General features: G+C 43.4%; 1 protein-coding gene across 6 annotated transcripts in view; it reads left to right on the plus strand.

The window, feature by feature from the left end:
* Positions 1 to 25,418, plus strand: part of DLGAP4 (DLG associated protein 4) — a 223,024-nt gene that overhangs the window by 165,132 nt on the left and 32,474 nt on the right. Inside the window, exon 1 of one of the 6 annotated variants that reach the window (XM_072631419.1) lies at positions 14,293 to 14,795. The exons of 4 other annotated variants lie outside the window; for them this stretch is intronic. Coding sequence is in view for 1 of the 2 variants with exons in the window: in XM_072631415.1 (XP_072487516.1) it covers positions 18,575 to 18,728 (154 nt within the window). In the remaining variant the exon portion in view is untranslated. Of the gene's footprint in view, positions 1 to 14,292; positions 14,796 to 18,559; positions 18,729 to 25,418 lie in introns of those variants that run through there. One more of the 6 variants, XM_072631415.1, reaches the window with a different exon arrangement.

The following is a 25,418-nucleotide window of genomic DNA, read 5'->3' on the forward strand; positions in this document are numbered from 1 at the left end:
TCTCCCGCATAACCTTGGCTGCCTTAGGTTCCCTTCCTCCAAAAAAAAAAAGCCATATTTGCAAATGTCCATTTTGAGGAGAAAGTTAGATAATAGGAAAAGAAGCACAGTCTTCACCCTAGATTGGGAGGATAAGAACCCGAGTGTGAAGCTACTTGGATTCTAGGATTTAGCTGTAAATTCCTGTCAAGACCAACCCCCTAGGTAGGGAGAAGGGGCGGTGAGAAATCCCGGTCTTCCACCATCTCTTGTCCTCTGCCCTAATCAGACCATATCTCAAGTATTGTATTCCCTTCTGGACACTGCATTTTAGAGAAAGGATGTTAATAACCTGGAGAATGATCAGAATGCTGTAGGGCCTTGAGTCCACATCACTTGAAGGTCAGTTAATGGAACTGGGAAGATTTAGCTTGTGGAGAGAATGAAGCAAGAGAAGAGCTGGGGATGGGGCACCGGAAAGCCTGTCTTCAAGTACTTAAAAGGCTATTATTGTTTTGTTTGGCTGATGAGGAGAGAACTTGGGGGGGAGGCAAATGTAGGCTTAAGGTCAGCAAATACTTCCTATGAGACCCTGCAAAAGAGCCATGGACTTCTCTTGGGTGAGCAGGTGAAAATCCACCCCCTCCTTCCAGAGGCTGTGAATCTGAATCTGGAGAGCCCGTTATCTTAGAGTTTCTTTTTCTTTCGGGTATAGGTTGGAGTAGCCATCAGGGAGCTCCCTTCCAGTTGTTAAATTCTGTGAGTCACCTTCTGAATTCTCACTGTGGAGAGCTAAGGCTGGGATTAATCTTCAGAGAGTCTGGGGTCAGGTCTCTCTCACCTTCCTCACGGCCAGCCCCTGAACTCCAAAGAATCCCGAGGTTGGGTACAGAGAGAGAATCAAGAGAAGGTCTCTGGCATTTGGACAGATGAGGGAACCGGGGACCAGAGAAGGGACAGGACCTATTTGAGGTCACACAGTGGATTGGTGCCAGAATTAGTACTGGAAGACAGGCCTCCTTACTCCTTTCTACTTCAGTACACCTCACAGAGGTCAGAGGTAAAGTGACTGGGACAAAGACATTTAACTGGTATCAGAACTAGAATGAGAAACCAGATGTGATGTCCTTCGTATCTGTATGTGAGCTTATCAAATGGGCAGTTTTTTTCTCTGCCCAGCCTTTGCAGGAAAGGGGGAGCTATGATTTTTCCTAGAGTTGGGGAAGGGGAAGTAGACAAGCAGAGGAATCCCCCCCACCCAAATGTTAAGACTGTTACTCGTTGCTCACAGGAGAATAAAATTTTAGATGAATCATAATCTTTGCCCTCATGGGTTTTACCATCTAATAAAGGACTGTGGCAAATAAATTTAACATCCATTTTTATTGAAATGCATTCAAGAAATAGAAAGCAAAGTGTTATGTGAGGTCTAAGGGAGAAGGTCCCAGAGGAGATCAGGACATTTGAGGAGTGCTTTTTAAGGATGAGAAAGGAAGACCTTCCAGAAATAGGAAACAAGATAGACAAAGGGGGGACTGCAGGATGCCAGGAGGGACAGACAGGAGTCTGGTTTTGTTGCAGCATAATGTGTATCAAGGGGAGGAATATGAGAGGAGGTCAGAAAAGTAAGCTGTGACTTGCATATAGGAACCATTTAATACATGCTTGTTGGATCCAGTTGAACTGATAGCACCTGATTACAAAGAGTCTTTGGTTTCAAGTAAAGGAATTTGAATTTTCCTCAAACAGTTGTGAATCCCTGAAGATTTTTAACTTAATTTTAGAAATATAAATGTTTGGTCATTTTGGAGGAGGAGAGGGAAACAGATCCGTTCTAGAGTTGGAGAAGTGGTTCTAGGAAATCTACAGAGAGAGATCCCATTGTCATCAAGGAAAGAATACTGGCAGTGCCCTGTCTCAGACACTTACTACCTATGTGGTCTTGGGCAAATCATTTAATTGCCCCCTCACCACACCCTCACCTCCCAGTTTCCTCACCTATAACATGAAGAGGTTGGACTAAGTGGCTTGCTTCAGATTGGGTACTCTCTTAGAATGAGTTCCTACCAGGCGGTAGTACTCAAAAGTTTGGTTTTCTTTTCTTGATGCATCTGCTTTCATTATATGTTATCCTTGGATCTCAGAGAAACATGGAAAATCGGCCTCATGTGGCACATCTGTCTGGCATGAGCCTTTTTCAGGTCTGCACCACACAGTAAAGGGTTGTAGATGCAAGAAGAAATTTAAACCTAATCAGACCATAATCTGTTGACCCTCTACAGAACCCTGAACCAGAAGTCAGGAGTCCTGAGTCATAGTCTTGTTTCTTTCCGTTAACTTGGTGTGTGACCTTGGTCAAGTCTCCAGTCCTTTCTGACCCTAATGTCCCTTCTGACTCTGAGATTATGTGCACTATTCAGGAGTATGCAGGAAATGCTAAGTGCTGTTACTGCTCCTTCAGCCTCATCAGGAAAAAAGTCTTCTTTCTTTTCCAGCCTCTTCCTGTAATAGCAGAGAATGTCTGCAGCTATCTCATTCATAAGATGCCAGAGGGTTCTTATGATTCCCTTGATATTACAGAGGAGGGAGTGGAGATCAATCAATCAATACACATTTATCAGTCACCTTCTGTGTGCCAGATATTGTGCTTGGTGCTAGTAGGGGTGGGGAACCTTCTTCCTTGAGGCCCTAGGGTGACTTTTGACTGACTCCAAGTTTTACAGAACAGATCCTTTTATTAAGGAGATTTGTTCTGTGAAGTTTGGATTCAAAAGGCTACCCTTGAGGCCAGAGGTTCCCCACCACCCTATATTAAGGATTCAAAGACAAAGATGAAAAAAATGAAGCAGTCCCTGATGATTTTATATTAAACAACATGTACATAAAAGTGTATACAGAGTGTATGTAAAATAAATGCAAAGTAATTTGGAGAGTTTGGGCTCTAGGACCTGAGAGGATTGATCAGGAAAGGCGTCATGGGAGAAGGTGAAGTTACCAGGTGGGAGTGTTTTCAGGACAGTTGCTATAAAGTCATGGAGACCCAGGTCTGGAGTGGTAGGTATGAGGCCACTGTGGCTGGACCGTTGAGTTTAGGAAAGAGAGCAATGTGTGATCAAACTGATACTCAACAGAATTCCTTCCTCCATTAGAATTGGAATATAGATTGAGGGCAGACTGAGCTACTTGGATTTACATCCTTCCCCAACCCTTTCCCCTTAACCTAGTATCTGATACCTAACAAGCACTTAGTAAATGCTTTATCCATCTAGTAAAGGAAAGGGATTTGCCCAAGGTCACTTGTGCCCAAGTATGTTAATGCCCCATCTGGGACTAGAATTGACTCCTATTGAGAGCTTTTCACACTCACCTCAATGGGCACAACACACAGGACTCGTAAGACTTAGAATTGGAAGAAACTTGAGGGCCAGAAGAGATACAGTCATAGTCCCAAAACTAGGTAGGATACTTTGGGACAAGAATTGAACCTGGGTCTCCTGAAAGAATCACCCTCTTTAGGATATGAGCAACTCAGGGCAGCTAGGTGATGAAATAGAGCTAAGGGCCTGGAATCAGGAAGATTCATCTTCCCAAATTCAAATCTTCCTTCAGGCATCTAGAAGCTGCGTGACCCTGAGCAAGTCACTTCACCCTGTTTGCCTCAATTTCCTCGTCTCTAAAATGAACTGGAGAAAGAAAATGGCAAACCACTCCAGTAACTTTGCCAAGAAAACCCCAAATGGCATCACAAAGAGTCTGACAGAACTGTAAATGACTGAATAACAGAAGCTGAGTGGAAGCACTTAAATATAGGGTCTCCTTTTGTTGTAGAAACCCTGATCAACCTAATTCAGATGACAAACTTCGTTTAGTGTGAACACACTTGTAAAGCAGGCATCCCTGCTTCTTTTCCAGTTCTGTTCTCAACTTCAATGGGAGGGAGGAGATCTGCTCCCTGCTGTCCAGGACTGTCTGGTTCATCTGGGGCAACCAGACTTATAATTAAAAATTGCAGGGAGACAGACTGTGATTGAATACCAAAAGGAACATTATAGGGGTTAGTGCTGGAGGCCTCTAAAGATACAGAGTTTATATGAAACACTATTCCTGCCCTTTGAAAACTCATAGCCTTGAAAGGGAATAAGATGCAAACAGTGGTAAACAAAATACATGGAATTATTTGAATAAGCACATTAGGAAGACATAAAAGCATTACAAAAAATAAAAGACATAGACTCAGAGTTGGAAGGGACCTAAAAAGCTATATATCATATATCTATTTCAGAGAATGGGGTGGGGGGGCACCCTCTCATTTGATCAGGGGAGGATTCATGGAGGCAGCATTCGAATTGGACTTGTAAGAATGGATCAGAATTCAGTAGGCAGAGGTAGAGTAGGGTATTCTAGGTATAAGGAACATTGTAAGCAAGTGCAATAGTGAGTAAGTACAGTAGACACCTAGAATGCTAGATGGAGAACCAGAACAGACCTGGGGCCATTTAGTCTGTCCCTACCCCCAATTTTAGAGGGAAGTTAAGCTACTGCCTGTGGTCACACAGGTGGGTACTGTCTTCCTGTCTCTGTGTTTAGTGCTTTCTCCGTTATACCATCCTGCTGCCCTCCATTTCCAGGTTGGCTGGAGCACAGCAGCTTGTGGGATAATCATAGAAGACTTGATAGGTGATACCTGATTGAGAGGGCTTGGAATGCCACACAAAGGCATTTTCAGCAGAGGCTGGGGCTGACTCCCAAATGCATCAAGTCTTCGTTCCCCCACATTGTCTCATCTGACTTTCCAGCAATCAGGAGCTCCTCTAAAGGTCCTGCCAGTGTTCCCCTTCTCAGCTTCTGGGGTCAGTCATGGGCCTTGAGCATCCCTGGTATTGCTATGGGAAACATGATCTTGCATGCAGCTGTGCCGGGGAGTTGCCCAGTCTCCCTCTCAGCTTCCAGGAAGTGCTCATGACCAGCTGGCTGGGCTGGGCCTGGCCTCAGCCTCTTCTTAGACTTCAGCTGCTGGAAGCTCCCAATGACCCCATTTGACCTCCTGAAACTTGACAATGGACCAAATCTGGGGTCTTTTCTGGATGGTGCCTTTTCAAGAATACCAAGGATATTGAGTAGATTGTACAGTGTATAACCCACTGTTGGGAGAGGAGGATAGGACCCTACTGAACAAGCATCTGCCCATTGCTAACTGTGTGTAGAGAGGGCTCAGCAAGGGATGGTGTTTGGGGAAGAAATGTTTTGTCAGCCCCAGGCCAGCACTTGGGGAGCTCAGTCTAAGGGGACTGTTTTTGACAGACACAGAACACAAATCACCAGTGCTGGGTAGGCTGTGAAATGTGATGGAGAGCTTGGCACATCAGACACAGAGGTTAGTTATATTTCCTAGGTTCCAAGGATAGGGAGGCTGCCTGATCTGATGTAGGGAAGGAGCATTGACTCTCAGGTGGGGAGATCTGAGTCCAGATTTGTACAATCTGTGCTGCCTACTTCCCTGTAAGGCCCAGGGCAAGTCACTTCCATTTCTGGGCTTCCATTTCCTCCTCAAAAATGAGGGCCTGTATCAGTGGTTCTTAACCTGGAGTGTGTGTACTTTTAAGAAATATGTGAATGACTATTTTAATATAATTGAATTCCTTTGTAATCCTATGCATCTTAGGCATTTAAAACATTATTCTGAGAAAGCCTCACCAGACTGACAAAAGGGTCCATGATGTAAAAGTGCTTTAAGAACCCCTTTATCCAAGTCCCCCGGCTCTGACTCTTGTTTTTATGGATGAGGAGGTTGCAGCTTTAGTGAAGTGACTTGCTCACTGTCAAACAGGTAGTAAGTACTGGAAATGGGATTGGAATCCATGTCATCTAACTTCATACCTAGCGTTCTTTACTGTACTTTTGGACGAGGCTCGGACTAGGAGGAAACTTTGGAAGTAGAAAGGGGGGAGGAGGTAAAAAAGGGCAAAGGGATGAATCACTGGCCAGATTTTTCAAAACAAAATGCTGGCTTTGCTAACTGCATGGTGTTTAGCTTTGGGCAAGTCACTCACTTCTTTAGGCCTCAGTTTCCTTATTTGTAAGATGAGGGTGTTGAAGTAATTAATCTCTTAAGATGTCATCCACCTCTTTTATACTATGTTGTAAAGCCAGAAGGGAAATTAGCATATCAGATCAGGCCAGCTCCTTTATTAAATCTGGGCAAACAGGCTCTGAGTGTCCTAAAAGGGTCAGCTTATAATGCTTGGTCCTTGAAGCCTAGGCCTGCAAGGGGCCGTGGAGGGCATCTCATCCAGTTCATGCCTAAACAGGAATTTCCCCTACAACATCCCTGACAAAGGATTACTCAGCCTCAGCTTAAATATCTTTACTAAAACGGAACTGTTACCCAAGATGCCTAGGTCCTCTGCCATCCAGATTCCACCCTACCTTTCTAGCCTTTTCTCACTGTCTGACCCCTCCCTGCTCTGGCCAGTCATCCAAATAAATGATCAGGTGCTGAGCTCCTCCGCCCCCAAGCACGTTGTCTCTAGATGGTGCATTTAAAAGCTGGGTGTGACTCTTCTGTGAGTAACCTGTGGCTCCACCAGCTTTCTGAAGCCTGGAGGTGAATAGTCTGCTATCCTGGGCTCTCCAGGCTAGCTGGGGGTCTGTTGGAAATGTGGATTCAGGCACTACAACCTTAAGCATCACTTTCTGTTTTTTATTTGATTGTTATTGGTTTGGGGGGGAGGTATTGATATTGTTTTTATATCATTTCTAAATATATTCCTCCCCTCTCCAGAGTCATCCCTCTTAATAAGAAATAAAAAAGAAAGGGGGAAAGGTAGTTTATAAAACTAACTAGTGTATGGTGTTCTGACAGCATATCAACGTTCCACACCCATAGCCCCCCACCTTTACAGAGAAGGGTGGGCTATATCTTCTCAACTCCTAGGCCAAGCTTAGACATTATATAGCATTCATCTTTGGGGGTGGGGGAAAGTGTTTTTTGCATTTACATTTTACATGTTGTCTCTGTGTAAAATTGTTTCCCAGATTCTGCTTACTTCACTTTGCATCAGTTCATAAAGGTCTTCCCATTTTCTGCATTCTTTATATCCATTGTTCTTATAGTGAAATACTATTCCCTTATGTTTCTGTACTTAATGTTTAGCCATTCCTCAGTCAGCAAGCATCTACTTTGTTTCTAGGTCCTTGCCACCACAACAAGCAACAAGCCTAGTTTTAAAGGCAAAGGTGGAGACTGGGATTGTGAAATAACCCCATGTTTCTAAGAGTTTTATACTTACATTATCTCATTTGATCCTCACAGCAGCCTTCCAGCAGGCAGGTAGTTTTAGTCCCCATTTTACAGATGAAAAAATTGGGACCCAGCAGCAGTCACCCAGCTAAGAAAAGGAGGAGCCAAGGACTAGAGGTCACATGTCCACATCCTCTGATTTCTCAGACCAGTGCTTGAACTAGGTTGCCTCTACTGCCTTTGGGGAACCTAAAACTTTCTTATGTAAAACCACCACATTACAAAGTATCAGACCATAGAGAATCAAGCTTAGTATGTATCAGTTGTGTGACATGGCTTCCCCCCAAAATGTAACATGATTGTCTCCTGCTCCCAACCCCATTGTCCCTTGTCTCATCCAGAGAGCTGTGTTCCAGTTCTGAGTGTCACATTTTAGGAAGGATCTGGACAAGCTAGAAGGGATAGTCCAGAGGAAGGTCACCTTGATGATGAGGGAACAGGGCTGCTGCCTGGTGATTCACTGAATTAAAATAGTGAGAACCAAGTCAGAATGGGTCAGCGCAGAGACGTTGATATCTCCCCATCCAGGAAGGTTTCCAAGAAGATATTCAGTAAACACTTCTGTTTACTGGATCTGTCCCATAGAGAGGGTTTCCTACTCAGGTACAAGTTAGATGGGATGATCTCTAGGGGTTTTTTTAGCTCATATTTGTGAACTATTAAAATGTATTCTGCAGGGGCAGCTCGGTGGTACAGTGGATAGAGCCCTGGAGTCAGAAAGGCCTGAGTTCAAATTCAGCCTCAGACACTTACCAGCTATGCGATACTGGGCACTTAATTTTGATTGCCTTCCCCCACCCCCCAAATAAATAAATAAATGTGCACCGCAGACAAAGACTTCTGGAATTGAGAAGAGGCCTCCTTACCCAGCGGTATCTTCGAAATCTCTCTACCCCTAATCCCCAGTTTCACCATCTGCTAAATGTCAAAGGTTGGACTAGGTGGTCTTTAGATGCCCTCCCAGCTCTAAATGCTAAGTATGAAGCCTGTTCAGGATGCATTGGAGGGACCAGACTGGTGGAGAGAACAGTGACAGGGAGAGGTGCCCTTCAGAGGCTAGAAAGGAGGGAACTGCTGAAAAAGATCACAAAATCAACAGTATTTGGTAGCCCAGGACTCTGGGGGCCTGAGAGGCCTCGAGACAGACAGCCTGAGCCTTTTACTGATGCCTGGTGCAGCTTAAATATTGCAGTAGCCTCCACCTAAGACCTCAGCCTTTTGCCTTTCTCTGAGGGTGCTTGTGCTTGATATACCAGTGAACTGCTGCTATGGGGCCAGGGAAATCTCACAGGTCAAAGAAGAGAAAACACATCCCAGATTCAGGGATTGTCAGAGCCAGCAAGGTCTATTCAGCCCTCTCATTTGACAGGACCGTGAGGTTCAGGTACCAGAAGGACTTGTCCAATGTCAAGCAGAAATTGTTTCCAGCTTGTTTCTCCTTTTCTCTTAGGTCTGGAGCCTTAGAAGTTATATAATGTTAGCAATCACATGACAGTGTACCTTATTAAGAGTTAAGCAGTACTAGAGTTAGGCACTTGAAAGAGTCCAGCATTGGGAATCAGGAAATCTGGCTTTTTCACCTGCTCTGCCATTAATTCACTGTGTAGGTCAGAGAAGAGAAGGCCAGGGAAGGGGATGGGGTGAGGGCTCACACATAATCACTGTCTTCAAGTATTTTAAGGTCTGGCATATGGAAGGACTAGACTTGTTCTCCCTGGATTGGGGGGGACAGAACTAAGTAGTTCAAGACAGATTTTAGCTTAACATAAGAGGAGCTATCCAAAAGTGGAATGGGTGACTTGGGAGGAGGAAGGTGATCCCCATCACCAAAGGTCTTTGGGTGAACACTGGATAACACTTGTTGGAGGTATTAAAATCCTGTAGAGCAGGAGTTCTTAACCTAGGGCATATTAACATTTAAATATATATATATATATATATATATATATATATATATACAGATAGATAGATTTATATATATATAGATATATATCTGTAACTGTATTCCAATAAAAGTTTCCTTTGTGTTGCCATGTATTTTATTTTATGCATTTAAAAACATTGAGAAGGGATCCATAGGCATCACCGGACTACCAGAGGGGTCCATGACCTGCAAAAAGGGATTAAGAACCCCTGTAGTAGAAGGTAATTCCCATTCACATATGCACTAAATTATCCTCTTCCAGCTCTGAATATCCTTGACTCGAAAGTCCTTTCCTGGACCTTTTTTGGCTTATCTGTAAAGTGAGATAGATGATGATCTCTGAGATCCCCCTGGGTCTGACCTTTGTTCTAAATTTCCTCATGCCCCAGTTCTGACATCTGAGGTCCACAGCACTCTGTCCCCACCTCTGGCAATCTGTGTCCTGCACTTCTGAGATGGCTGGTCAAAAGCTGCTTCTCCAAAAGAATGTGGAAGCCATTGTTTTTTTAATAGCAGGTTTAGCAACAATTGTTTTGGATGGCACTTTCTCAATCGTTTTCATTAGTAAGTCCTCCCCCAAAAAATGTTTCCTCAATTTAATGAGGAAAGGAACGCCCTCAGAAACGGGAAGGGACTTGCTTAGAATTCATATGACCACAGTTGGTGGCATGACCAGGATAACAGCTCCCTGCTGGTACCCATTTCCGGTTTGCTAGACCACGGCTTTGCCCACCCAAAGCGGCTTCCTTCTACACAGTTACCGTGTGAAGAAAGTTAGTGTTCATTCTTCTATTTCCAGGGAGAGTAGACTGAAGTGTGTTCAGTTCTCATCTGGGAATGGAACATCATTTCCTACTTCTCTTAAATGACCCAGTGCAGACCGAAAGGGACCTTTCAGAGATCTCTTTGGTTTCCCTGACAGGAAGTCATTCAGTCTCTGCCAAAATTCAGTTCAGCAAATATTATAAAGTGCATTTATTTAGTGCTAGGATTACAAAGATGAAAAAAAAAAACTCTACCCTCAAGGATGTTAAAGTGGAGGTTGTTGTTGTGTTTGTCCTTCGTTGCCCAAGAAGACCATGCCATCAGAGAAGTGAAGACATGACTTGCAGCTGACTTTGATTTGAGTGAGGGAGGGCTGTGCAGGTCACCAGCCTCATTTCTCCTCCAGAGCCATCTGGATCCAGTAGCTTGATATTCATTAGGATGACTGGAGATGACCCAGGATGCAATGGGAGACCTTGGCCCCTTTAGGCAAAGGTCTATTGAGGTACTCACTTAGGGTGAGGTAACTAGCCACTGGAAAACAAATGATGTAGGGAAAGGAAAAACAGTGATGTAGCTCATGTGCTGACAGGGAGACAACATAGAAGTGTCTACGGAATAAATATAGGGTAAATAGGGAGGAGAGTCACTGGCATCTCCTGGGAGGATCAGGAAAGGCCTCATTTAAGAGGTAGTATTTAAGCTGAACTCTGATAGGGATACTAAGAAGTGGGGGTGAGGAGGTGGGGTGGGGGGCAGCTCATTCCAAAACACAGAGATGGGAAATGGAGGTAGGAAACAATAGATATACCAGTAAGTACAAAGTACTTTCTAAAGATGAGGCTGCTGCTGGGGAAGGGGTGGAGTGGGGAGGGACAAGTCAGGAAAGGCCTCTGGTAGAAAGTGGTACCTAAGCTGTGTGTGTTTGTCCTTCGTTGCTGAAGAAGACAGTGCCATCAGGGAAATAATGGCATGACTTGCACTTGACTTTGTTTTGAGTGAGGGAGGGCTGTGCAGGTCACCAGCCTCACTTCTCCTCCAGAGCCATCTGGATCCAGTGACCAGATATTCATCAGGATGGTTGGAGATGACCCAGGATGAGGCAGTTGGGGTTAAATGACTTGCCCAAGGTCACCCAGCTAGTGAGTGTCAGGTGTCTGAGGTGAGATTTGAACTCAGGTCCTCCTGACTCCTGCATTGGTGCTCTATCCATTGCACCACCTGGCTGCCCTGGTACCTGAGCTATGCTTGGAAGGAAGCCTGGGGAGATGAGAAGGGAGTGCATCCCACATGTATTTGTTTCGAAGGCCTCGAGGAGGAAGACAGAATGTTGTGTATGGGAACAGCCAGCAGGATAACTTGATTGGAACTGGAGCAGAGAATAAATGAGTGGGGAGAGTAATGTGAAATCAGACTGGGAAGGGCAATGGGAAGCAGATTGTAGAGGACTTTAAATGCCAGCCTGAAGACTTTCAGTGGCAGGAAGCTGTCTGTGCTCAAACAGCTGAGCACTATGGAAATCATCCCTGCAACTCCTTCCGCTCCTCTTAATTCTCTGCCTTCTAGGGTCAAGAAAAGCAAGCCTGCTACCTCTTCTCCAGCAGCTCTTAACTCACAGACAACCTGAGCTCGATCTTTTTATTTATTGTTTTAATATTCAGCTCATACCAGGAGAGTCACAGCAATGGGAGATGATAACTTGCACTGGTAGAGGTTATTTCCTCATCCTCCCCCCCTGCAACAGATGAAGAAACTGGTGTTCAGCAGGGAGAAAGGACTCGGAAAGACCACACAGTTAGAACCAGAGCTGGGGTCACTGTCCTGACTCTCCAGTCTGCAATTTGGTCTTTGCATTGTACCACACTACCTTTGCAGATCAGATTTCAGATGTGGTGTTAAGATTCATTGATGACTAATAAGCGTAGGCTCCTGTCTGAGTTCCCCCCGCCTTGCCTGGAGCACCCTTCCTCCTACCTCGCCAAGTCCTACCTTTTCTTTCCACCCCACCCCCTTCCTGTACTCTCCCAGTCCAGGCTGCTTCCAGCCTGAAGTGACTTCATCTAGTGCTTTAAATCATCCCCTACCTTGTGTTCTTTCTGCAATTTCACATCATCCTCTGAACCTCAGTTTCCTCATCTATAAAACGAGCATTCAGCCAGCTTTTATTAAGCACCTACTGTGTGTAAGACCCTAGGCTCCATGCTAAGAATCCAAAGCTAAATGACACACTTTGCTCCCCATTAGAGTACCATCTAATTGGAGGAGACAAGTAAGTAACTGACAGTCTTTGAAGATAGGGAGGGACTTAAAGATTAGGGGAAACTGAATAAAAGCTGGAGTTTACACAGTGTTAGCACTCACATGATATCACATTGGAGCTGGAGAGAGGAGGACGGATAGAGAATCGTTCAATAGACTGAACTATTGTTAATAGTTCTATTAATAGAATTATTAAACTAGAATAAGTGAAGAGTCATAGGATAAGTTTGGAGTCAGATTGTGGATGGCCTTGAATGCCAAGGTCTGTATGATTCAACAGTCAGATACTGTCTTTTGTGTTCCAGGTACTATACTCTACAATTAAATATACAAAGAGAACTAGGCCTTCCCAAACTGTTGTCTATATATCTACAAAATGGTACAGGGTAATTTGGGGAGAAGGTACCAGCTAGTAGCTGGTGAGATCAGAAAAAACTTTGTGAAAAAGGTGGTATTTGAGGTGGTTTTTTTCTTGGTAGGATTTTTATATTTTTAACATTATTTTTTTTAAATTTTGAACTTTAAATGCTCTCCCTTCCTTCAGCCCATCCTCCACCCACTGAGAATGCAAGAAACATGATACCCTTTATACATGTGAAGTCATGCGAAACATTTCCATTTTTGCCATGCTGCAAAGAACGAAAAAGAAAGTGAAAAAATATCTGCACTCAGAATTCGTCAGTTCTCTTCCCAGAGCATTTTTCCTAATGAGTCATTTACAATTGTCTTGGTTCATTGTATTGATCACAACAGCCAAATCTTTCACAGGTAATCATTAAAATATTGTTGCTGTTTACAGTTTTCTTCTGGTTCTGCTTACATCACTTTTTATCAGTTCAACTAAGTCTTCCCAGGTTTTTCTGAAACTGCTCTCATTTTTTAATAGCAGAACCCTCATCACACTCATATCACAGCTTGTCCAATCATTCCTTAACTGATGGGCATCCCCTCAATATCTGGTTCGTTGTGGCACTTGAGACTAGAAGGAAACAAGAGATTCCAGAAAGCTGAGATGATATGATGGGAGAGGGTATATCTAGCCTGTGAGAGCTAGGGGGAAATCAAATGAGGTCAGGAGGCTAATTTGGTTGGATCTTGTGGGTTGGGACCAGATTGTGAAAGATTTTAAATGCCAAACAGAGGTAGTTATTTTTGATTGAGTCAATGGGAAGCCACTGGATATCGAGTAGAGTAGGGAAACAGTTTTAGCAACCATGTGGTTTTCAAGTAGGGTAAGGACTTGAGGTAGGGAGACCAATGATAAGAACTGAATGAGAGATGATGGTCTGAGTTTAAGAAGGAGCAGTTTTGTGAGTAGAGAGAAGGGACCAGTTGCCAGAGATGTGGAGATAGAAATCACAAGATCTCTTAACTGATTGGCTAAGTAGAGTTGAGTGAGAGTGAGCTGAGGAGAGCATTGAGACTGACAGGTGAACAAGGATAGTGATGCCTGGGGCAGAAACAGGAGTTCTGGAAGTTCAGAAGAGGTCTGAGTTTAGAGTGAAAATAATGAGTTCTCATTTGGACAAGTTGAGTTGAATATGCTTGTGGGACATCTAGTTCAAAATGGCCAACAGGCAGTGAGTTGGTGATACAGAACTGGGGCTTAGCTACTTTTTTGTAGCCTTGTATTTTGTAGTCTATGAAGAGCAGTTAAAAGTTTTAAATGCGTTAGGAAGATTTTGGTGGAGGCAGACAGAAGACGGAAGAAATAGAATGGTGACTGGGAGGCCAATTTGGAAGCTGTTACAGTAGTTTAATACTATAATATTGTGCAATTCACAGAAATGAATTGTTACTCTTTACCTCGGTGAAAGAAAGCCATGTCTTTCCAACTCGATGATAAGCCCCTTCTGGATTCTCATTCAGAGCTACATTGGGGGAAAGGAAGACCTTAGTGTTTGTTGAAAATGTTGGAACAGGGTGGTTTTGAGAAGAGTCCTGGGGAAGGCCTTAGAGGATACAGAAGGGGGGGCGGGGCGGAGATTGGGCCAAGAGTAGGGAAAGAAAGGTCTGAAAGCTCATTATATTTATTGAGTATAGCCAGCTGGGCAGAAGTTGGCTGAAGGACCCAGAGTGGGAGTGGAAAGAGGAGCCAGAGCACCCAAGGTCCCCTGTACAAGACTTGCTTTCTCTATGCAGCATCTCCCCAGCCCTTTAACAAAAGCGAAAGTAGGTGGCCCGGCAGGAAGTATCCTAGCCCCGCCCCACCTGGCTCAGACTGCTTTGTATCCGGGTCTGAGGTTGGGGCTCAAGCTCCTGGAATTGGTCCCTCTGAGCATAATCTTGAGTGGCAGGTCAGGGTGGGGTAGTCTGTCTGCCCAGAGGCTCCGGTGGAAACAGGCTGGGGAGACAGGCAGTCTGGCAACCTCATGGTTAAACGTGCTTGGGAGACTGGCTGAAGGTGTGGCTGCCAGAAGCCAGGAGGGCACAGGTGTGGGCGGCCTGCGTGTCAAGCCTTTTAAACCTCAGCCTCACTAGACTACCTTATGCCTCTCTCTGAAAAGTGCTAGTGGGGCTGTGGGATCTTCAGATGGAGGTTGGGTCTCTGATCTCCTCTCCCCAAAGGTAAGATGCCACATTAACCCTAACTGGGTCCTGGATTTTTCCTTGCTGGAGTCATGTTAGCCCCAAGCTCTGGGATGTAAAGCTAGAAGGGACCTTAGAGATCATCTGTCTCCATGAAGGCTTAGCTTAATTTAGGATTTTCTTTAGAGACCTTCTGGTTGAACTCTCTCATTTTGAAGCCCACAGAAAGGGGATGACATACCCCAAGGTCACACCAGTCAGAGAGTCAGCGTTAGAACCTAAAACTCTTAGACTGCATAATGTAAGACTCTTTGCATTTTGATTGATTGCTTCTCAAACAGCAGACAGGCAGTTTTCCTAATAAGGTTGGATATCCATCTTTTGCAGGACTTTCTCCCTCTCTGTTGGCAAGGATTATAAGACTTGTTTTACCTGAGGGTTAAGTTTTCATGTAGTTTTTGTCTAAGCAGCTTTTCTCTTCTCCGGTTCCCATTTTTCTCAGCTCCTTTTCTAAGGAAACTCCCAGGGTTGCCAGTCTGTTGTAAGTTCCCTCTATGAGCTGGCGCCGGCTCTTCCCCAGCTGGCTCAGGTGCCAGCCATTCCCTGGAGTTTACTCAGCCATTCAGACCTTGCCAGAGAGTAACTTCAGATGGGCTCCCCATTTCAGCTTGAGCCTGGGACTACACAGGGGGTGGTTACAGAATCCCAGATTCCAAGAGGTGTACAGAAGGAACCTCAAGGGCATTGTGTTCTTCTCCTGCCTGAGCAGGAAATCCTCTTAGGTGTCCCAGAACAATCAGTTTACCACCTCAGTACATAGCTTCTTCTGTTCTTGTTCAGTGGGAGTAATTATTAGAAAGTTTTGGTATAATCAAAAGATTAGTGCCCTGAAAGTTGAGACCTGGATCCTATTCCTGGTTCTCCATGAGGCATTGAACAAGTCCTGTATCTCAGTGTGAGTTGGTTTTCTGGTCTTATAAAATAAAGCAGCTACACTAGATGGGATAATATCTGGGATTCCATCTGATTTCTGATTTCAGTCTTGCAAATCTCTACTTTGTCTTGGGGCCGTATGGTACAGTGGGCAGCACTGAATTTAGGGTCTGAGGGATATAAGTTGACTGCCATAGTTCTGCTACTTATTAGCTATGTAACCTTGGTCACAGGACACAACTGAAATGAATCAAGATCAACAATCAAAAAAGCAAGGAGTCAGGACTGTCAGACCTGTCAGACACCAGGCCCTACTTAGTGCTAGCTGAATCAGATTAATATGTAATTGGGAAATAGTTAATAAAATAAATAAAAATGCAGTAGAACATAAATAATGTTAACATGTCTGTTTCTAAGTCAACATAATATACAGTCTGTAAAGATCTTTATATGTGGTTGGATCCGTTTGTTTCCATTAGGGTTTGGCACCTCTTGGTATAATGTATAGCATGAATAAAGTTCAAGACTTGGAATTAGGCAAACCCCTGATTCACGTAATGTCATGCTAGAGTCTAGAAAGTGACACCAACTTCTGCCTTGTTTGTTTGGGGGCAGGGTGAGACACTGCTTGGGTGGGGGGGATGGGATGAAGGGGGAAGAAAGGTTATGTCTTCCTGGGCACCAGTTGCTTTAGTGAAAGAGAGGAAATGTAGTATAGTGTATAAATGACTAAAATTCAAGACCTGAAATTGGGCAGAACCAGGTTCAAATCCTGCCTCTAGTATTTACTAGTTTAGGAGGTCATGGACAAGTCACTTAGCTTATTTGAGCCTCTCTGTGCTCATCTGTAAATTAGGTTTTTATGAGGTTCAAATGAAGCCATCTATGTAAAGTGCTTTGGAAATGACAAATTAGTCTTGTCCTTATTACGTGAGTAAATCTGACAATGAGACAGACTTTTTTTTCCTCAGTGTTACAGGAATGGGAGAGAAGATCAATTTCAGCTCAGTATAAGGAAGAACTTTCCTTTAGTAGAATGGGTTGCCTCGATATAGGTAGTGAACTCTGCATCACTGGAGGTATTCAAACAAATTCTCTACTACTGTAGAGAATCGGCATGCTTCATTCAAGAGTTGAATCAAGTTCTCTCTAGGTCCCTTTGGTGTCTGAGAGTCTGATTAGTTACTTTTATCATTATGTGATATGGTAGAAAGTGCACCAAATGCTGTTACTGAGGGTCAAGCTTTGAGTCCTGTTAGCTCTGTGAGCCTGGTTACAAGTTACTTCCCCTCTCTCTCTCAATTTCTTCTCCTGCAAAACTGGTATTTAGAAATTTTTCTAAAAACTGGTATTTCTAATATTATACAACCTACCTCACAGGCTTTTTTAAAGAAAGTGATTTCTGGATGATAAAATACAGTGGAAATAGGGATTATTATTCTGTAACATTTTTTAAAAATTTAACTTCCTATTTAAAAGGACAAAACTCCCTGGAGGAGGCCTTTACTTGGCCAACTTTGGAGATACGTTAGAGCAGGGATGGAGAAACCTACTCCCTCGAGGCCTCCTGAGGCCTTCTATTTCCTCAACTGTAGCCCTTTGACTGAATTCAAACTTCACAGAACAAATCCCCTTTATAAAAGGATTTGTTCAGTAGAACTTGGATTCAAGTCAGAAGGCCGCACCCAAGGACCTAGAAGCGTCAGGTTCCCCACCCCTGACTTAGGGACATTCCCTAATTATTCTTGCTCATGCTTAAGTGTTCAGGTGCCCTCCCTATCTTGGGGCAACCTGGTATCAAAGTTATATAGTGTATATTCCATTTGTAATATTTGCTGAGTACTTAGAAAAGTGCCTGACACATAGCAGGTGCTATATAAATGCTTAGGTTCGGTTTTGGGGTTTTTTTAAAGTGTTATAGGTCAAGTCTTTGTGGTCACCTGATCATAAGTAATTTCAGTCATGTGCCATCAAGTTGTTCATTTGCCACATTTCAGTCATGTACTATATTCTTTATGACCCCATTTGGGGTTTTCTTGACAGAGATACTGGAGCACTTTGCCCTTTCCTCCTCCAGCTCATTTTACAGATGAGGAAACTGAGGCAAACAGGGTTAAGTGACTTGCCCAGGGTGACACAAAGTGTCTGAGGCTGGATTAGAACTCATGAGTCAGTCTTCCTGACTCCAGGACGTTTGATCCACTGTGCCACAAGTAGCGCTGTGGAGGAGATAAAACATTGATTAACAATACTGGTAGCTCTTGTTTATATGGTGCTTTCAAGTTTGCAAAGCCTTGGCCCATTTGATACCACCAGGGAGTTGTTTCAGTTATTATTAGCCTGCTTTTATAGTGAAAAAACAGCACCCTTAGAGAAGTGTTGTGACTTGCTCAGAATCACATAGTAAGTGTTAGAGGTAAAATTTGAACCAGTTCCTTAGGAGTCCAGCGCTCTCCCCACTATGCAGTGGAGCTGCCTCTGTCATGATCATATTTAAAGAGAAAAGGACAATGTTGTTCCATGGCCGCTCTCCAAAGCCATCTATGCTCAGTGGAGTAAAATATTTCCAAAGTGGTTTTTTTTTAAAGAGTAAAATTTGAGGCAGTCTGTGAAGACACCCCACCCCCGCAAGTCATTTCCTATTCTAGTTCAGAATCATACACAATGAAAAGAAGCCATCTCTATTAGATTATATTCCTGGTCAAACCATTTGATAAATCGTTGATTTATGACAGGCCATTCCACTTGTGGAAAGCTCCTTCTCTGATTCCAGGAGCATTTGCCCTCTTGTTGATCCAGCTTGGGAACAGACTAGAAAGTGTTGCTGAAACCTCTGTCTTTAGGCCAGGCTGAGGGTTGGACTCCATTATGCAGTAGACAGCAAAATGTGTGGTGATGTCATAGACCTGTGGGATACCCCCATAGGGCTTTGGCAAGAAACCCCAAAATCACACTCCTGGTTTGGGGGAGGAGACAGTCATTGTGAACTGGAAGACCAACTTAAAAGAGGCAATTTCCTGGGGAAAGAAAGTCTGAAAGGTAAAATTCTACTACCAGCCCTTCAGGGAATTTTTAAGTACAAAATGCGGTCTTTTAGGCAGGATAATTTTAAAAAATGATAATAGGTTTTGGCACACCCTTCCTCCCCCAATATTCTATCAGAATAGTTGTAGAAATGGCTTTATTACTACTCCAAAGAGCCCTCCAGTAGATTGTGAAGCTCTTTTCCTGCTTCCCTGATTCTGGGAAATAAACTTTTATTTTACATAAATATAAATTTATATATATATAAAAAAATATAAAATAAGTAATTTTATATAAATAAATGTTACTGGTCTCATCAAGCTCGGTGCTTTCAGACTTTCGTCCTGGCAGAAAAGTCTAAATACTTGCAGGGGGAGCCAGGCCCCTATATGAAGAAGAAAAACTGCCACAAATGACCCCATGTACTGAACCGATTGCTCCAGCATCCTGTGAAAGGATGATTGATAGGTGGAACAAACACACGCACATGCACACAATGTGCCGATAGAGAGGAGTCTAGATTCATAGTTTTGTCAGAGCTAGATCATTAGGTCAACCCTCATTTTTTTCACCAGAGGAAACTGAGGCCCAGAGTGGTGGAGTCCTGTCATATCTTTCCTCAATATATCCAGTTAGTAATATCAGGTCTAGGGCTCAAGTCTAGGTCTGATAACACCATACTTTCTCCTTCTTTCCCTTCCACGACCCCCCCCTTTTAAGGTTTGGGATATCCCCTAAAGCCACGGGGCAGGGGAGGGAGGGAAGTGCACTCTGTCAGCCTTTATTCGGAAAACCCCTGTGCACTTGCTTAGCTCTTCACTGGGTTATCAACCAAAGATCCAGCAGCTCCCTATCTGGGGGCAGTAGGGCTTATGTGAATGTGGTAAGGATTAAAATCTCAACACAATTCCCTTTTTAAAAAAAAAAATTTTAACCCCCTAAAACTACATTTTCCTTAAACTATTCGTAGAACTCTGTTGTCCTGCCTCTAGTGGGACCAGGGTAGAAGAATCTTAATGCCAGTAGTGTTGCTCCCAATCCCTTAACATGAAATATGAGTCAGTAATCAAGGGAACACTGACTTTGGAGGACCTGATACAAAACCCATCTCCACCGCTTACTACACCTGTGCAACCTAGAGTAAGTTCACTTCCCCCCTCCAAGCTCCATTTTCTTCGATCTGTAAATTGAATGAGGAGGTTGGACTAGATTGACCTTTTCTCAATTCTGTTTAAGCCCCAAATCTCTGATTCCTCCTGATGTCCTAGTCCAGTGCTCTTTCTGTAACATCCTGCTGGCCTCCAAATCAAAACTTTTCAGTGAGAGGGTGAGGACAAAACGTTGGCTCCCAGGCATTGCTGACTGAGGGAAGGGAGTATAGAGAATAATCCTCCCATTCCTCTCATTTCTATAGTGCGTTAAAAGTTTACAGTGTTTTCCCCATCACAACACTGTGAAATCGGCCATATAAGACTATATTAGCACCCTTATAAAAGTGAATACATAAAGGTGAAGAAACCAAGATAATTCAGGCATGAACAGTGAGGACTGGGCTTGACAATTGTACCCAGGTATCCTACCTGGCTTCTAAGCCAATCACTGGGTTTCCCCCCTCACGCTTTTATTTTCATTGATGTATTTTATGTTTTTGTTTGCATCACCCTCCGTTTCTGAATATTTTCCTCCCCTATGCATTGAAGGACACCCCTTTTAATAAATATTACAAAAGGAAGGGAGGAAAACAGTTGAGTAAACAACCTTTATTATCAGTTGTCTAACAGTCTATACGGTGTATACATATAGTGTCCCCCCTTCTTCTACAAAGAAGGAAAGAAGGTGCATTGAAGGCAGAATTTTCTAACAGTCAAAACTGTCCAAAAATAGAATGGACTGCCTGGGGAAGCCAGGAGCCCTCCAAGCATAGCTATCTTAATAAAGATGCTCCTGAGTTGAAAATTATGAGCTATTAAAGAGGGGCTGTCATTGACATGATTCTCTGAGAGTGTGGAGTAGAATAATTCTGAAGACCTGGAAGCCAGGTCATCTCCTTCCTTGATGCTAACTGAGGCACATTCTTTCTCTGAACCTCAGTTTCTCCTTCTGTAAAATGACGGTTGAACTAAATGATCACTAAAGAATGTTCCAGCTCTGATCTTATCCATTTTAACAGATATTTGAAAGGGTCAGAAGGGCCATATTTTCTGGCCTATTATTCCAAAAGGTTTATCCACTTTCTAGGGCTTTCTGGAGAGCATACTCTTAAGGTAAAAACTTTAGAAATGCCCTTTTGTTCCTTTCTGAGAACTGAGCCTTAACTGATGCAAAGTAAAATGAGCAGAACCAGGAGATTATCATACATAGTAACAGCAGTATTACAAAATTATTAGCTATGAATAATTTAGCCATTCTCAGCGATGCAATGATCCAGGCATAAGACTTAAGATGAAAAATGCTATCGACATCCAGAGTGGATGATGGAGTCTGAATGCAGATCAAAGCATGTTTTTTAAATTTTATTTCATTTTTTTCCCCTGTGATTGTTTTCTTTTGCAACATGGCTAATATGGAAATGTTTTGCATGACTGCACATCTATTTTATATTTTTATATATGTGTGTATATATATATATATATATATATATATAGTTGCTTGCCTTAAGGAGGAAGGGAAGAGAGAATTTGGAACTCAATTTTTTTAAAAGTTTTAAAAAAATTTTACATGTAATTAAGAAAAAGTAAGAGACTAAAAAAAGCAAAGAATGCTCCATCAAGTTGCAGGGGGGAAAAAAAAAGAGAACTTAGCCTTTAAAGTCGCTGGTCTCCATCATTAGTCAAGAAGGAAGAAGACTGATGACGTCTTTTTATTTTTAGCCCTGTGACCAACAAGGCGATGAATTTATAATAGGAAAAAACACGGAATTGAACATCAGCCCTTTCTCTGCAGCTCTTGATGGCTCTGTAGGTGCACTAGAGTCACAGAGAATCCTAGAATCTCAGGGCATCTGTACTCAAGCTCTCCCAGAGTAGGAGATCCCCTCCTCAGTAATGAGAAGGGAATTCACTACCACTCACTGCTATCTTAGGATACGATAAATGTTTGTTGCCTGAAGCCATCATCACCCGCTAAAGCCAAGTTTTTTTGGGGTGGTTTTGCTTTGGATTTTTTTTTTCATCTCCTTGTTTTTCTCATGCTGAAAGAGTAACAACCATTAAGTAAGTAATTCAATGGCACTTCTGAGTTTTAGTGTGACAGGCTGGTTTACCCCTCCTTAGGCAGCCTAGTAACTCCACCATCACCATATTGGTGCTAGACTTTTGTTCAGACACCTCATTGGCTTAGTTTACTGGGCAGCTTAGAACTCCTGAGGTCCAGAGAACCATCCAATCTCAACCTCTTCGGTAACAGATCCATAACCACCACATCTGGCTTATGTTGGTTAACCTGTGTATTCACCCACCCTCATAACCTTATACAGAACTTGAAGAGATCATTGTAAGGTCCATGCTGATTCTTGCTTTTACTTGTTTCCCCAGCCTTTTGTTATCTGGGCCTGTGAAGTATTCGGTCAGGACGTCATTTTGTTTTTGTCCAATCCTCAGAGATTGTCCTCTTCTTGGAACTGCAAGTTTTGTTTAAAGGAATGGCTTACAGACCGGTAGTGACTTCCCTGTCCTCGGAAGTGCTCAAGCAGAGGCTGGGATACTGTGAAGGGAAGTGTCTGAATGTAGTAGTAGCTTTTAAACTAAAGGAACTCCTGGCTGAGCAAGTCATGCGCTCCTTCACCTGGTTGTCCCATACTCTGGTGATGCCACAACTCCTCCTTTTCCCATCTGTATCCTGCACAATGCTTTAGTTAATTCTTCAACTGGAGAATCCTAAAAAGAGAGGAGGGCAGGAGGGAGGAGGTGTAAGGGTCAGAGTTAGGATCATTCAGTCATCCATTCTCAGAATTGAGAAGAGACCCCATAGGTCTTGTCTAAATTCTGTACTCTTCCTTCTATCCCTTGAAACTCCCCAGGATACACAGCTCACTTTTCATTTCCCAGTAGCCCTGCCTTGGGTGGCAGCTTCTGCCTCTTCATCTGAAGGCAAAGGCCCATAGTAGGAAACTCTGTAAGTGAAGTGAGGTGATCCAGGGCCAAGGAGCTCTTTCATTTACTACTTCTGACTTGGTCATTTCCCCTCTCTCCACGTGGCAGTCAGCTCATCTGTAAAATGGATGTAATAACACTTATTCCTTCTCTCTGCCTCCGAAAGTTGAGGGAGAGCCTTTTGTTAAACTGTGACTATAGAAATGTGACCATTATTATTGGTGTTTGCTGTTCTGCTGTTTCCCAGACTCACTCTGGGAAGGCTTGTTGGGACAGGGACCTCCACCCCAGCATCGAGTGAGTCATCTCCCCAGACCAGAGTCAGCAGTTCCCCATGTGTCAGCTGTTAATGAGACTAGCTGCTCCCCTAGCAACAGGGTGGAGGAGGGGCAAAGAGGCGGGTCAGCCAGCTGGCCATCTGTATACAGTCCACAGCCTGCCCACCTTCCCAGGAATGTAGCCACCCCCAGAGCTGGGTGTGGATGAGAACCACTGAGGAGGGGCCAGCATAGAGTGTTTTCCTGTTGCTTGGATGCTGAAACCAGAATTCCCAGGGTTCTAAACCCTTCTGTTCTCTGGTTCTTACTTAACGTGTAACACAGCTGCCTTTTAAAGGGTGATGGTGTCTCCAACTAGAACCAGATTCTAGAGCTCAGAGCAAGAAGCAGCAGTGGAAAAAGGGCTAGATGACTCTAACACACTCCCCCTTATTTTACAGAAAAGGAAACTGAGACCTGTTTGGAAAAGCTAAATGTAATATGACCAGTTCTGGTCTAGATCTAAAAGTTGTAGTTCAACCCCCTCATTTTATAAGTGGGTAAACTGAGAAATAGAGAGTAAAGGGGAGCTGTTTACAGTTGCACAACAATCAAACTCACATTTACGTTACATTTTAAAATCACAACCAAACAACCTGGTGAGACAGGCAGACAGTAATGCATCCATTTTACAGGTGAAGGAAAATGAGGCTGAGAGGTGAAATATTGCATGCCCTGGGACGTGAAGCAAGGCTTTCCAATTTCTGGACTCTGCGTCTCTTTTTCCACTCCTCTGCCTCCCTAAAAAAATACTATTTGCCTGCTCCAACATCCCATAGTATTTTAACCTTCCTTGTGTTCATCATTCCCCCCTTCCCCCTCAGACCTTAAGCCAGATTGTCAAGTAATGACTTAACTCAATCCTTCAAACATTTACCTAGTGCCCACCCTGTCCTAGGCCTTGTTTGGCCCTTAGAGATACAAATATGAAAAACTACAAGTTGCCTTGTCTTCATAGAGTTTATAGTCTAATAAACTTACCCTCTACTGTCTTTCTGAAAAGATATAGTTATTTCTTCCACATTGCAATTTTCCCCTTCACAGTTTCACTATATCTCAGGCCAGCGTAAGAAACTAAATGGGAATTTGGGGGGAATTCTGCAGAATTGCAGATGACACAGAAAACATTTAGACACTCAGAAGTGCATAAAATATACATGTAGTTTTATATATCAAAAAGTAAATATACTTTACCTTTTAACACCGTAATAATTCAGACTTCTTCATTGGTACAAAGGTAGGGTGAGTCAAACATGTGTACATGGATTTTCCAGATTATGGGGGAATGGCACCCCTAACCCGCCTCCATGTGGAAGGGATGTACTATAAACCAATTAAGGTCACACTCCTCCCAATCCAGGCCAGTATCACCTTTCGCTTGTAGAAAGGAAATACTCAGATCAGGATTCTTAAATTAAACATGTTCTTTCTGGCTCCCTCCCAGAGTGCTAGGTGAACAGATTGGTGAATATTCCTGGTAAAGGGGGAGATATAGGGCACTGGGAGCCCAGGACAAAACACTTGGATTCTGTTCCCTGCTCCGCCTCTGACTTGCTCTGTGCCCTTTGGACTGCTAGCTAGGTGAGCTTTAAAAGTCCATCCTAGCTTTGACATTCTGTATTGTGGGACCTCTTTCATCTCTCATCTTCTTAGACTGTCAGAGCCAGAAACGGTCCTTAGGTCATCTGATCTTACCTCTTCATTTTACAAACAGGGAAACAGAGAGACCCTAATTAATGATAATTAAGAATAGCAGCTGACATTATAATGCTGTACAGTTCACAACAGCCCTAAGTATAATATCTCATTGGAGAGTCTTGGGGGGAGGGGGGAGGTCAGGATCATACAGTTTGGACTCCAGAGGTCAAACTTGTGCCTAACCAAGATAAGCCCTCCTCCTGCACCATCCCTTAGAAGTCATTGTCCAAAACTCCATCTGAACACATGCAGCAAAGAAGAGCTTACTTACTACCCCACAGCGCCTTAATATTAGCATTCAGAGCCCCTCAGGGTCGGGCTACCCTGCTGCCCTCTCCAACCTTGTCTCATTATTGCTCAGTGTATTTAGGTTTCAGCTCAGCTGAGCTATTTACTGTCTTCCTCTGTGCATGCCACCTATTTCCTGACACTGTTCAGGAAATGTCCTTAGCATTCCCATATCCTCATCTCAATAATCTCTACCTCCAAAAAAGTTCTTCCCAATGAAGACCCATTTCAAATGCTGACACCTCTGTGAAGTCTCTGATTCTCTCTACAGATGCTCTTTGGACCTCATGGTGCACCACTTTGCACCTCTT

Source organism: Notamacropus eugenii, chromosome 1 (assembly GCF_028372415.1).
Source record: "Notamacropus eugenii isolate mMacEug1 chromosome 1, mMacEug1.pri_v2, whole genome shotgun sequence".
NCBI lineage: Eukaryota > Metazoa > Chordata > Mammalia > Diprotodontia > Macropodidae > Notamacropus > Notamacropus eugenii.